General features: G+C 43.0%; 1 protein-coding gene across 2 annotated transcripts; it reads right to left on the bottom strand.

Annotated features, from left to right (window-relative positions):
* Window positions 1-953: 953 nt before the first annotated feature.
* On the bottom strand, window positions 954-12,189 carry mettl22 (methyltransferase 22, Kin17 lysine). 2 transcript variants are annotated; one of them, XM_030790683.1, is made up of 12 exons: window positions 12,168-12,189; window positions 11,627-11,771; window positions 11,096-11,219; window positions 8,925-9,191; window positions 8,719-8,759; window positions 8,472-8,616; window positions 5,989-6,060; window positions 5,178-5,231; window positions 4,759-4,839; window positions 3,365-3,467; window positions 1,404-1,572; window positions 954-1,049 (listed from the first exon to the last, which is right to left on the bottom strand). In XM_030790683.1, the coding sequence occupies exons 2-12, from the start codon at window positions 11,639-11,641 to the stop codon at window positions 1,017-1,019; spliced, it is 1,104 nt and encodes a 367-aa protein (XP_030646543.1). In that variant the 5' UTR covers window positions 11,642-11,771; window positions 12,168-12,189; the 3' UTR covers window positions 954-1,016. The 2 variants fall into 2 exon arrangements, with proteins under 2 accessions (XP_030646543.1, XP_030646545.1); XM_030790685.1 differs by lacking the exon at window positions 12,168-12,189 and having other exon boundaries at window positions 11,627-11,785.
* Window positions 12,190-12,335: the final 146 nt, after the last annotated feature.

The following is a 12,335-nucleotide window of genomic DNA, read 5'->3' as shown; positions in this document are numbered from 1 at the left end:
GAAATGTACTTCACTGAACTGTCGACGCATTGTGGTACAATGAAACCATGCATGTTGCAAAAGAGACTCAAAATGAAAGACGCACAATCTTTCACAACATGATCTCATCACGTTAAACGATCTCCAAAAACTTGATGAAATTTGAATATCCTTTAATCCTTTAAACAATAGCAAGTGTGAAGGAGGCTGTGTAGACTGTTTCTGGTAGACTTCAAACACATCAAAGTTCAAACGAGATGTGAGAATCAAACGGCTACATAACTGTTCTGTTTAGACAGACAAGAGATTTTGTAACAATCTGCAGTATTAGGCAAGTGCTGTCTGCAAGATCGCACTCTCCACACGCCCCCTAGCCTTCGGTCCGGGAAATGACTAAAAGTGGAGCATCACATCTACATCTGTACAGCCGTGTAAAACCAAAGATTAAATATACGAATAAAAGAACAAACAGTGCAGTTTAGCAATGTTTATTTCACCTGAAAAAAAAAAGTTGCCAAACATTTAAAGTCTGTTACAATGATTGATAACAATCATCTTCATAAAAATTAGAGCCCTTGTGTTTTTTTCCCTCATACTTTTTAAGTGAACATATTCTAAGGACACTGGGGATAGAATAATATTAGAATACACTAATTTGAGCACATGCACGTGCATGTTTGTGTGTGTCTGTGTGAGAGCGTGTGCGTGTGTGAATGTTTGCGTGTGCGTACCATTCACGTGTGCATGTCTCAGTTGCACCAGTGTGTGTTTATCACTAAAAACAAGATGCATTCTAAAATAGATTCACATCACAAGCTTATGCCTAGCCACACTTTTCCTCCTAATAAATAAATGTAAGAATTTGAAACAATTTCATTCATCAAAACTTAATTTATGCATAGTTAGAAACTTATAAGCAGAAAAAAACCCTTTCCCCTCTACCACACATGTAATTAATGTTAAAGAGTCGTGCCCCCTTCAGAACGGAGGCTTTTGAGCCCGTGATCCTATGGGGATAGCTGTGTTGTTGATAATGATTACGAGGTCGAGCTTGTCACCTTCCAAAGTTCCTGCAGAACAAAGCCAGAGAAAGAAAAACTGCATTAAGCAAAACCAAAGGCCCAATCCCACTCCATTTCAGCTGCTTCTGAGAAACATGACTTTATCAGCGTGGCATGTCACAGACATCGGCGTTGCGTTCAGCAGCGTGTGCTGAAAACAAACGTTTCAGGCAATACGTACAGTGTGTATAAGACATGTCATCCAGCAGTCTTATAAAGTGCAATGCATTAACACCTGTAAAGTAAAGCAATAATGCAGCGTATTGAACACGGCGCAGATGTTGTGCAACCAAAGAAAAAGGAGATCTCCAGCGCCCCCTAGTGGCCTGATTAGGGTATGAGGAGCCAGTCGTTGTAACTCACCAACTGTTCCACTCTCTCATACTGAAAAAACTGGGGGAAAGAGCTCTCCACTGACTCGACAGTAAACTTCATCTTTCCATCTGCCATACTTTGGAGTTCATCCAGACAGTGGCGAAAATGGTCATAGGCCTCACATGACACGTCCATGTGCCGCAGGGTGAAATTAAGCCTGGAGAGAGAGAGAGAGAGAGAGAGAAAGGCAGTGAGAGAGTGAGAGAGAGAGAGAGAGAGAGAGAGAGAGAGAGACAGAAAGAATTGTTTAGACACAGGCTACCGCACTTTAACGTAAAACAATCAGAACCTCGGTGGCGTTGAGTCAGGTGTTGACCTGTGCATGTACACGAACACTGTTGTTAATAACTGAGCAGAAGCAGGAGACAGGAGAGTGATTCATTAACATGAGCATGGCTCCAGCGCCTGGCCCAACCGGTAATGCTGCTCACCGGTAATGGGACTGAGCAATAATTGTTAATCTCGTTAATGTCAATGGCCATCAAAGCAGTGACATCAGACAGAGAACAATCTCTGACAAGCTGAGAGAGATTCCTGGGTGATTCCACTGAGTCCTGAGTGTGCCTCGTTTCTGGGCGGGGTTCCCTCACACTGCAGCGCCGTGTCAACGACAGCACGGCGGCGCCGACGGCCGCTGATTCTGTCTGTAACGTAAACTCCCTCAAATCACGATATTCTCTTAAACACTTGTGTGTGTTCAGATGCCCGCCCAGTTTGCAATTCAGAAAAAGTCGACAGAAAAAGGTTGCCGAGTGCATTTCACGCTGAATACCCCACTATTATCAGCAAATCAGCCAATCAGTGCTGACACCCAAGCATGAATTACACCCTTACTCCTCCACACACGTTTCAACTCGCCACGCAGCAACCAACCGCTATCTCTCTTTTCATGTTTCACAAATATTTTGAACTGAATCGTGCCGAACTGCGACCCAATCTGAGAAGCGTGGGCAATGTAATTATTTTTCCTTCCCTCAAAGGTCAAACATGAAGAGAAGAAACAGTCGGGCTATGTGAGAGCAGGCTAAACTCTATTCACACGTAGCTTTCATATTTCATAAAGTCATACACGTGGCACAGGGACATGTCTACCATAACATGTTCACATATCCACAGTTAACCTCTGTACCCCTTTGTGTGAGCAGCAAGCAACCGCAAAAATCATCTTCTGTCAATAATAAAACCCAGGTTCATTCGTTTATTTATTTATTTATTTTTTTCCCTTTCCCCTGCTCTTGCCGACTGCCTCTCAGTCGCACAGCAAAATAGAGGGCAGAGTGTCGGGTGGACAAAGGCGGTTGGAATGAGGCCAGTGAAAAGTGTGTATGTGTGAGAGAGACCTGTACGAGGAACTGGACACACGCCGCGCAGGTACACCAAAGACACGAGGAGGAGAGGAGACAGACCAGAGGAGGAACTGATCCATAAAGGAACGACAAAATCGCTTTATTCCTTTCTTTATTCACGACTACTATAGGTTTGTGATTTTTTTCATAGTTTATCAACGTTTGCTCTTTCTCCCTTTATGTACAGCTTGTTACTTGTTATCTCGTGATTTGTAAATCTGAATACATTTTAGCTGATTTGATAGGGAATTGGACATCTCTGATTTGATAGGGAATTGGACATTTTTGACTGTCAGATGTTTTGAATGTACAGATACATCAAATGAAATCTGCTGTGGTGTTTTTGATCCATTTCAAACAAAAGAAAGTTTTATAGTTTGTGCAATATGTTTAGGCTGCTAAAATCAAACTGGGTACATCACACCAGTGAGTGTCGACTGGAGATGACGGATCCGCTGAAAAGCACAGTTATCATGTTGACAAAACATCTTTGCAGACTTTTCCTGTAATCTTGTAATCTGATTGCTTTGTAATCCAGGCTTACCTTGATCTTTAAAAAAAAGAAAAAGTATGTTTGTAAATTGACATTTAATCACATCTTACCTTTTTTCTATGGAGAAGTAAAGTGTGCAGGGGTTGCGAAGGTTACTGGTTATTCTGTACAGGGTTCTGAACAAGGCATCAGTGAGGTCATCATCATAGCACACTGCATGAAACAAACATTTAAACAGGAACAGTGACAACAATGCCCACAGCTTCACATTTTAAAAACTACCACTCCAACTTTCTCAGAGTTCAACTCAAAAGGCAACACAGCTACATGCAAATGACAGATATACAACAAGCAGCTACGCTCACAGACACACCCTCAGCACCTACAGTTACAGACACACCAACACCTACAGACACACCGTCAGCACCTACAGTTACAGACACACCAACACCTACAGACACACCGTCAGCACCTACAGTTACAGACACACCATCAGTGACAGACACACAATCAGCACCTACAGTTACAGACACACCATCACCTACAGACACACCATCAGCACCTACAGTTACAGACACACCAGCACCTACAGTTACAGACACACCGTCAGCACCTACAGTTACAGACACACCGTCAGCACCTACAGTTACAGACACACCATCAGCACCTACAGTTACAGACACACCATCACTTACAGACACACCAGCAGCACCTACAGTTACAGACACACCATCAGCACCTACAGTTACAGACACACCATCAGTGACAGACACACCAGCAGCACCTACAGTTACAGACACACCATCACTTACAGACACACCATCAGCACCTACAGTTACAGACACACCATCAGTGACAGACACACCATCAGCACCTACAGTTACAGACACACCATCACCTACAGACACACCATCAGCACCTACAGTTACAGACACACCATCACCTACAGACACACCATCAGTTACAGACATACCATTACCTATAAACACACCATGAGTTACAGACACACCATCACCTACAGACACACCTTCAGCACCTACAGTTACAGATACACCATCACCTACAGACACACCATGAGTTACAGATACACCATTGCCTGTAGACACTCCATCACCTACAGACACACCATCAGTTCCAGACACACCATCAGTTCCAGACACACCATCAGTTCCAGACATACCATCAGTTCCAGACACACCATCAGTTCCAGACACACCATCAGTTCCAGACATATCATCAGTTCCAGACACACCGTCAGTTCCAGACACACCATCAGTTCCAGACACACCATCAGTTCCAGACATACCATCAGTTCCAGACACACCATCAGTTCCAGACACACCATCAGTTCCAGACATATCATCAGTTCCAGACACACCATCAGTTCCAGACACACCATCAGTTCCAGACATATCATCAGTTCCAGACACACCATCAGTTCCAGACATACCGTCAGTTACAGACACACCATCAGTTCCAGACACACCGTCAGTTACAGACATACCGTCAGCAGCGATGATGTAAGTGGTGTTGTCATAAAGGTTGGCCACGTCCTCCTCAGTCCAACAGAAGTCCAGTTCAGGGTCTGCCAAGGACAAAGGCAGAAGAGCAGATGGGAGAACAGGTTGGTATTCAGTCAGTCACCTAACACGCCCCCAAAAAAACCCACCCACACACCCAAACAACTCTATTAGTCGGAGCATCTGGCTCTGAGGAGGCAAGCGCCCACACGCTCCGTTCCATCAGCTCAGACTGGGCGCCAAGGTCAGGACCCGTACCCACGTACGGATTGGGCCCCAGCTGGGGTGAGAGACAGGGGTGATATGTGCTGAACTGACTGGTCCAGACAGGCAGTGACACCGTTGCCTTGATTTGGACCCCTCTGTGTAAAGCATGCTCATCTCTCATCACCTGCACTCCTACCTGTGCACAGGTCGTCAGTCATCCAATCCAGCAGGCAGACTTTTACATGACCCCCTGAGAGAACCAAAAAAACAGGTAGGGGGAAGAACAAAAAAAGGGCTGAATTTACGCGCAAATAGAGAGAATACTCATCCCTTTTCAATTACGTCTAGACTCACAAAGAGGATATTACCAAAATGCAATGAGAAGTAGATCTTTTGCTACTTTTTTTTTTTAAGCACATTCATATTTTGCGGCCAAAACTATGCACATGGGAACTCAACAGTTTCTTTCTAAAAGTTTCTTCATTTAATCCATTACTTTGCATCAGAAACACAATACGCGTTGCGTTGCATGCTGAGAAAATGTGATTGGATTTAAGATTATACCATTAAGGGACAAGCATTAAAACAAAGTAAGAAAATAAAAAAAAAAAAAACAGAAAAAAAAACAGAAAAAAGGTGTTATGTAAAATAAATAACACAATTCTGTACGACTCTGACCGGTTTTCTCTAGAGCAGGGGCTTTAAACCCGGGGATTCGTGAAGCCCTAGGGTTTCATGGTGGTAATCCATGGAGTTCGTGAGACTGTGATGGAAATGTCAACATCAAATCAAGTTCACTTCGTTAAAATCTCAAGGGGGTGTTGGAGGAAAACAGGTTGGGTGAAGAGTTTCAGTCAGCAAAAGAGGGTTGAGAACTCCTGCTCTAGAGAGTTTGTCAATAGACAAGAGCAGAGCCAAGTGTGCCAATTAATAAGCAGCAGAGACAGAGAGAACCAATATAATACTTATGTAATAATATCCATGCAGTTTCATGAGGCATCTATTACCTGTGGGCTCCAGCAGGTGTTTGTTTAAATTCACATTTCTCTGGCACATGCTCAGAAGGTCTTCACCCACATCTGCAACACAACATTACCAGAGACATTGGATGGTCACAGGCCGGGCAACTATTCAAACGTTCTTATGAAAGCATGATTAAAACCACTAATTTATTCTGTCCCTACGGGGGGATTGCAGCCTTTATCTTCAGTCTGTTTGCTTGTTTTCAGTTCGCTCTGTTGTCACGGCCGTTCTCCGCACACGGGAGGAGTTTTTTGGAGGCCAGTCTGCGGCATTTAAATAACGAGACTCATTAAGGAACGGGCGGCAGACCCCTAAACATAGCGCAGGCCAATAAACTGCCTCTTACGCAACAAGGATTACGCAACACAGAATAGGAAGGCTCAAAATGAAGAGCAACACTCAGGGAAAGGATTGCAGATTTAATCAGGGCCTTTTGGGTACCTCGTCGCCAAGAGGAATCTGAATCTACAGACAGAAGTGTCGAGAGGGGCCAGGCTTTAATAATCATGCAGTAACAATGATCCTCATCTGGTGTCGTCAGACACTGAAATTCTGAAGTTTCTCTTTCTCTGCGAAGTACACTGTGCTGTACTAGAGGAGATGAGTCTAGGCAGATTTCAGCTGTTACCCATCAGGTGTTGTTTTGGAGTCTTTCTTTCCTATTCAAACGTACACAAAACACAGGAATAAATGGCAGTCCCGGGCATGGGCGTGTTTGACATTTGACCTTCCTGTTTGGCATGTCGTTTGCTGTCATTGGCCAAAGGTGTAAGGGAACCCAAGTGGCAGCATTCTCCACACTCAGTCAGGCTGCTCTGACCAATCAGATGAGTGTACAGCTGTAAGTAGAGCTGAACAAAACAGTATCTGTTTTAAAATGCCTTACGTGACCTGGCTGTGCTATGCTGCTCGACATGTCAAACATGTTTGTGTGGTGACCTTGGTCATGTGAGGGAGGAAGAGCATTCTTGCCTTCATCCTTTGAGCCTGAGGAGTCTGGCGTTAGAAGAAGAGATGTGCGTGCGTGGGTTACTGGTAAGTGGCCAATTCAAACTGGGAGACAAAACCAGGTAGGTAGGTAATTTGCGTTATATCTCATAAGATAGCCAAGAGAATTAGGCTATGTCAAAAATCAACTCTGAATAAACCTCACAGCAAAATTCTGTTTTTTTTTTTGTTTTTTTTAAACTCCAAATATGCTGTTGGCAATGCTAAATAATGTTATTTTACTCACTCATTATCTAAGCCGCTTATTCTAATCAGGGTCGTGGGGTAATGTTATTTTATCATTTTATTATTTTATCATTCTTTTCTTATATCTCCTCATATCTCAGCATCACATCTGCCACGTAATTATCATAATCCAGCTTGAAGAAAAGCACAGACCGGGATCATGACCTAAAAAAGTTATCATTTCTGAATCTTAACACGGAAAAACTTCACGCTCTGCCTGATGACGACAAACTGTTTGAAATCGCATTAAAAGCTCCTGTTACCTCTATGGCAAGCAACAACTTAATCAAGGTAAAGCCTTTTTAAAACTGCAGGAGGGCAGAGAAAATGAACCAAACACTCCTCCCCAATGGCCTGGCTGGGGGGGCCAGTGAGCAGGTTCACCTGCGTTCCTGGGCTCTGTGAATATATGCAGTCCAACACCACCCACACAATGTGGCAATCAGCCACTCTCCAGGCCTCTTAAGAGAGCCCAAATCAATAGGTTTAGGTGAGAACGGCCAGGCATGACCCACGCAGCCACCTCCCCCTGTTCTGTGTGTGCCTTCCTCTGTGTTTGATCTTCAGCAGTTGAATGTTAAAAAGCTACTGCTTTGAAGACGATGCTTAAGGACTCTTTTTTTTTCTTTCTTTCTTTCTTTCTTTCTTTTTTTTTATCAGCAGATTTCTTCGCCTCCCACAGTGCTCTCTGACCACGGAACATTTCGCTTTCCGCCATAAAGAAGAGGCATAAAACACAGCTTGGTCATTGCTGCTACGAGAGACGAGATACCGGGTGTCCTAAATGGACAGAGAATTCTAATGAGATGTAAAAAAACAAAACAACACAAAACAGAACAAAAAAAACAGACAATGTAGCGGTTTACGGCTCAGTCATTAGGTTAAAAGCTTTTCAGACATCTTTTCAGCAAAGACTCATGTTGTAATGCCCCTAAACAAAAAAAGGACGACATCTCTTTCCGGCTATTGAAAAATGAGCACAGTAAGCGAACAGGCTAATATCTTCTTGTTTTTAATTAAAAAACGAAAAAAAAGAGAAAAAAAAAAGACAGCCTGGTTGACTTCTTACACAGGCATGACCATTTAATGTGCCATATTCACAGAAATATGACGTCATTTTTCCTCTCATACTGTTCTGTTCTGTTCTGGTTTTTGTGTCTGTTCAGTTTTATTTGTGTTAGGCTCACTCAAGGGGTTCTATTATGCTATATACTATGGAGTTAGTCATACCTACCTGTGCAGTACACCGTTTTGGCCACTGTTGCCATGACGATGCTAGTCAGTCCAGTGCCTGCTCCGAGCTCGAGCACAGTGGCTCCCTTAAACATGGCTGGCTGAGAGAGGATGAAATCAGCCAATAGGAAAGCACCACGCCAGACCTGGACACCAACACAAGCCATGGTTCATGTAACGCTGCAAAATGTACACGCTATATGTTTCACACACTTTAGGGAGATGTAAGGGAAAAGTCATTACCATACCTGTTTACCAACGTCCTCCAGAGGTGTAGCCATGGTGTGTTCTGTTTTAAAGACATTGTATTAGATGTTATGATAAGCAGTCATAGAAAAGTTACAACTTCACCAAAGGATCGTGAATATAGTTAACAAGGTCCCACAAAACCCTAACCGTGGCTTTTACACTGACAAACACAGTGAACCAGTGGTATGGGGACAGGTTCTCTCACCAATCTTGATGACGTCTTGGACACGCTCTTCCTCTTCCTCTTCTTCATCTCTGTCGGTGTGCGTCCCTGTGGCCTGGCTGAGGATTAAGGGGTGCGCTCTGATCCGTTTGGGATCTGGGTCACGGGGTCTCCTCGCCACGTCCAGATCTCCATCTTCATCGAGAAGGAGGTCAGGCACGGCTGGGCTCCCCGCAGCAGGAGATCCACCGTCACACGCCTCCTCCTCCTCCTCACACTCTCGTAAGATCCTGAACCTTGAGGTAAAGACTGAACAAATTGTTTTTAAACTCATTAGAGAGAGCGCGAAAACACCCAAAAAACAGCACACTGATGTTTGCGTGACGTATCAGGAAGACAGTTTTATTGATTATTTTAGAGACTTTGCTTTGAAACATGAAAAAAAAACCATGAAAATGACCTAATGTTGAAGCCACAGGAATTTCAAAGTGGAGAGTGTGGACGCAGCTATTGCCCTGAATCGATCATCCTGCGTGTTTAGCACTCTGTAAACACCATTAGTGTAATCAACATCAAATCTGCACAACTGCGTGGTACCACATGCTCCACATCACACATACTCTACTAATCAGTCCTGTCGCATATCTCGTCAATTGAGAGATTCCTCAGATATAATTAGTGACTATGAAAAACTAAACTACAACAGCAATCTGATTTCATTTGATAAAAAAATGATACGGCGAAGATGTAATTATGAAGAACAACTTCAGACAGACTGACTGCTTTAGTAAGAGGGCACACTTCATCAAGCTGACAGGACAGGGAGGAAACCCAGGGCAGAAGAATTCTATCACATAAGAGCTGAAATTCAACAGAAGAAAGTGAAAAAAGACATTAGCTCTAACAATTGTCAGTCTAATATTCTAAAGGCCACTTCCTCCACATGACAATTATACAGTCTCGGAGTCGACTCCTTTTGTTTCTGGGAGAATAGCGGTAGGTCGTGCGTAGGGTAATTTCCCCGCGGTTTCGTACCGCGCCGTTCTGGTGATCATAATGAGTCCGTACTCCTGCACTTACAGCCAGTCTCACCTCAGGGGTTAGCACAGCTCCCTAAGGCTCACACATAATAATCACATTCAAAGCACACGGACACACACACACACACACACACCCAGAGTCTACTGCACAATACTTACCACAGATTTCAATTCCACATGAAAAGGAACTGGGGAGAACTTAATGATGAAAACCTCTGCAGTTATGCTGTCCAAGAATATGGAAATCTGATTCCGATTGGGCAGGTAAAGTGCATACATTTTACAGACAGACATCTGCACACACATGTATGCTTTCTGTACGTTGCTTGAATTCCTTTTACATTTAATGAAGTTGCATTACCGTTTGTAAGTCGGTAATACTTTTTTTAATGATATATAAATTAGACACAAATGCATTAATGAGACACAGTGTATGTATGGCATAATTATTTTGGCTTAATTATGTAAGGCATCAGTTGCATGTAATTACAAACGGGATTTGTCTTTGAAGCTTAAATTCACTCTGGGTTTTATTGAAATTTAAGGTCCTGTTTCACTCACATGCACACAAGCATGCGCATTCGTGCACACACACACACACACACACATTTGATTTCTCCTAATTTACACCTCATCTTGACTGAATGATGCTGTGCAGGTCTGCTGTTTATCACACCCTCTGTCACACCCTCGGTCTCCCGTAAGTATTTCACTACAGAGCCGTCTGTGTCTTCAATGATGAGACTAAATATGGAGAACAGCAGCTACTGCTCAGCTAATCAATACTATAATCCAACAATCCAGCTGTTCTGTTTTGTAAGCCTAACTGGCAATTCAGGTGGCCTTTGCACACACAATTCCAAAACACAATGATATAGTCACGTCCACAGCTGACAGTTAGTTACCTTGTGTAGCATTAAAATACAAAGCCTCCCTCCTTGGAAGATTCTGTTTCACCTTTTATCTATTACACCTGATTCCATCAGATGTGTTAGGCTGAGGATAGTGCGAGGAGACATCGGCAGCGGGGGGAAAACTATTTCTGCATTACAAACTCCTGTCTCATTCAGTTCACTGTGAATCTTTTTATCTCAGCATGTCTCTCCTGGTCAAAAGAAGAAAAAGAAGAAGAAGAAGGGAAAAAAAAAAACAGGCTAAGATTGTGAATCTTACCTGGCTGCCCTACGCCATTGAGACGGCTCATGAGATGACAAGCATTGGGAAGTAACAGGTGAACATCTGACAGCACTGTGTTACTCTGGAAGGTGACCTGATCCATGTCCACTTCAGCATGTCCCTGGACAGTAGGATGGCAAAGTCAGACACCCAGGGGGCTTGCAGGTCTTCTCATTGTCCTACACAAGCACAACTCACAATTACGTGAGCAGAAACCCAAAGTCCTTTCATATTTGCACATTTTCAAATTCCTAAATTTTAGATTAATTTCAAAATAAATTTAATAACATGATTATAAAAGGAATAAAGTATTTTTTAAAAAATGTGTCAGTGGTCACAAACCATTCTCCCGTAAAACTGGGATTCTGGTACCTGGGGCTATAAAAATTAGGGCGTGTTTGTTTGACTGTAAAAGAAAAGTCTTTCTGAGGGCAAGTCTCCGGGAGCCGGATTGGTGACCAGTGTTTTAGTGTTTAATGCCAAAGATCTGGTTATTGACATGCACGTGCTGAATTATTAAGCAAACACCTTCAACAATGACATGATAACTGAAGTGTTGTAGACGTCGTATGATTCAGTTGGTCTGTGCGACAATCAGGACAAAAGTACTTGTCTTCGTAGGTATTTCTCATTAGGATGTTGTGGGCGTAGAACGCCACCGTACTTCAGACGACTGCCACACAAATGCGAACACAAGTACTTGTAAAAACATATATATGTAAAAGTTAGACACTGTCATATGTTAAAAAAATCTGTAATTTATCAATAGATTCAAGCGAGCAAGCAACATTAATTAGTGAATGTCGAAATAACGGTATCTTAAAGCAACGTCTCAAACAAACGAGTAAGTTTTACACAGACGAGCATGTACTGATAAGTAGGTTACTGAGCTGGTTTACAGCCGCCATTTCCATTTTTTTGCATAATCTCTGTGAGAAATGTTATCAACTACTCCAAAAAAAAGTGGTAAGAGGAGAGAGATAACGTAAGCTCAGTCAGCTAAGTGGGTAGTCAGCGACGTATATAATAAATTACTAGTCATTAGAAATTTCAACGACATCAGCGCTACCTAAAAGAGAAAAGAAACACGACGACGTTCATGTACTTATATCTGTAAGACTAGAATAACCTGAGACGTCCTACAAAGACGTCAAGCAACTGCCAGATTTGTGCAAGCACGCTAGCTCTGTTTTGGGGGGTACCAACATATAGCCACCGTTCAAGAAACACGGCACTA

The sequence above is a fragment of the Chanos chanos genome, chromosome 13 (genome assembly GCF_902362185.1).
Source record: "Chanos chanos chromosome 13, fChaCha1.1, whole genome shotgun sequence".
NCBI classification, from domain to species: Eukaryota; Metazoa; Chordata; class Actinopteri; order Gonorynchiformes; family Chanidae; genus Chanos; species Chanos chanos.
Note: the sequence above shows the minus strand (reverse complement) of the source record. Positions and strands in the feature narration are given on the sequence as shown.

Coding starts and splice junctions, on each gene's coding strand:
- mettl22 (XM_030790683.1), bottom strand. Junction 8,617..8,718: donor TGGAGGACGTTGGTAAACAG/GTATGGTAATGA, acceptor GTTGGTGTCCAG/GTCTGGCGTGGTGCTTTCCT. Junction 4,840..5,177: donor GACTGACGACCTGTGCACAG/GTAGGAGTGCAG, acceptor TGTCCTTGGCAG/ACCCTGAACTGGACTTCTGT.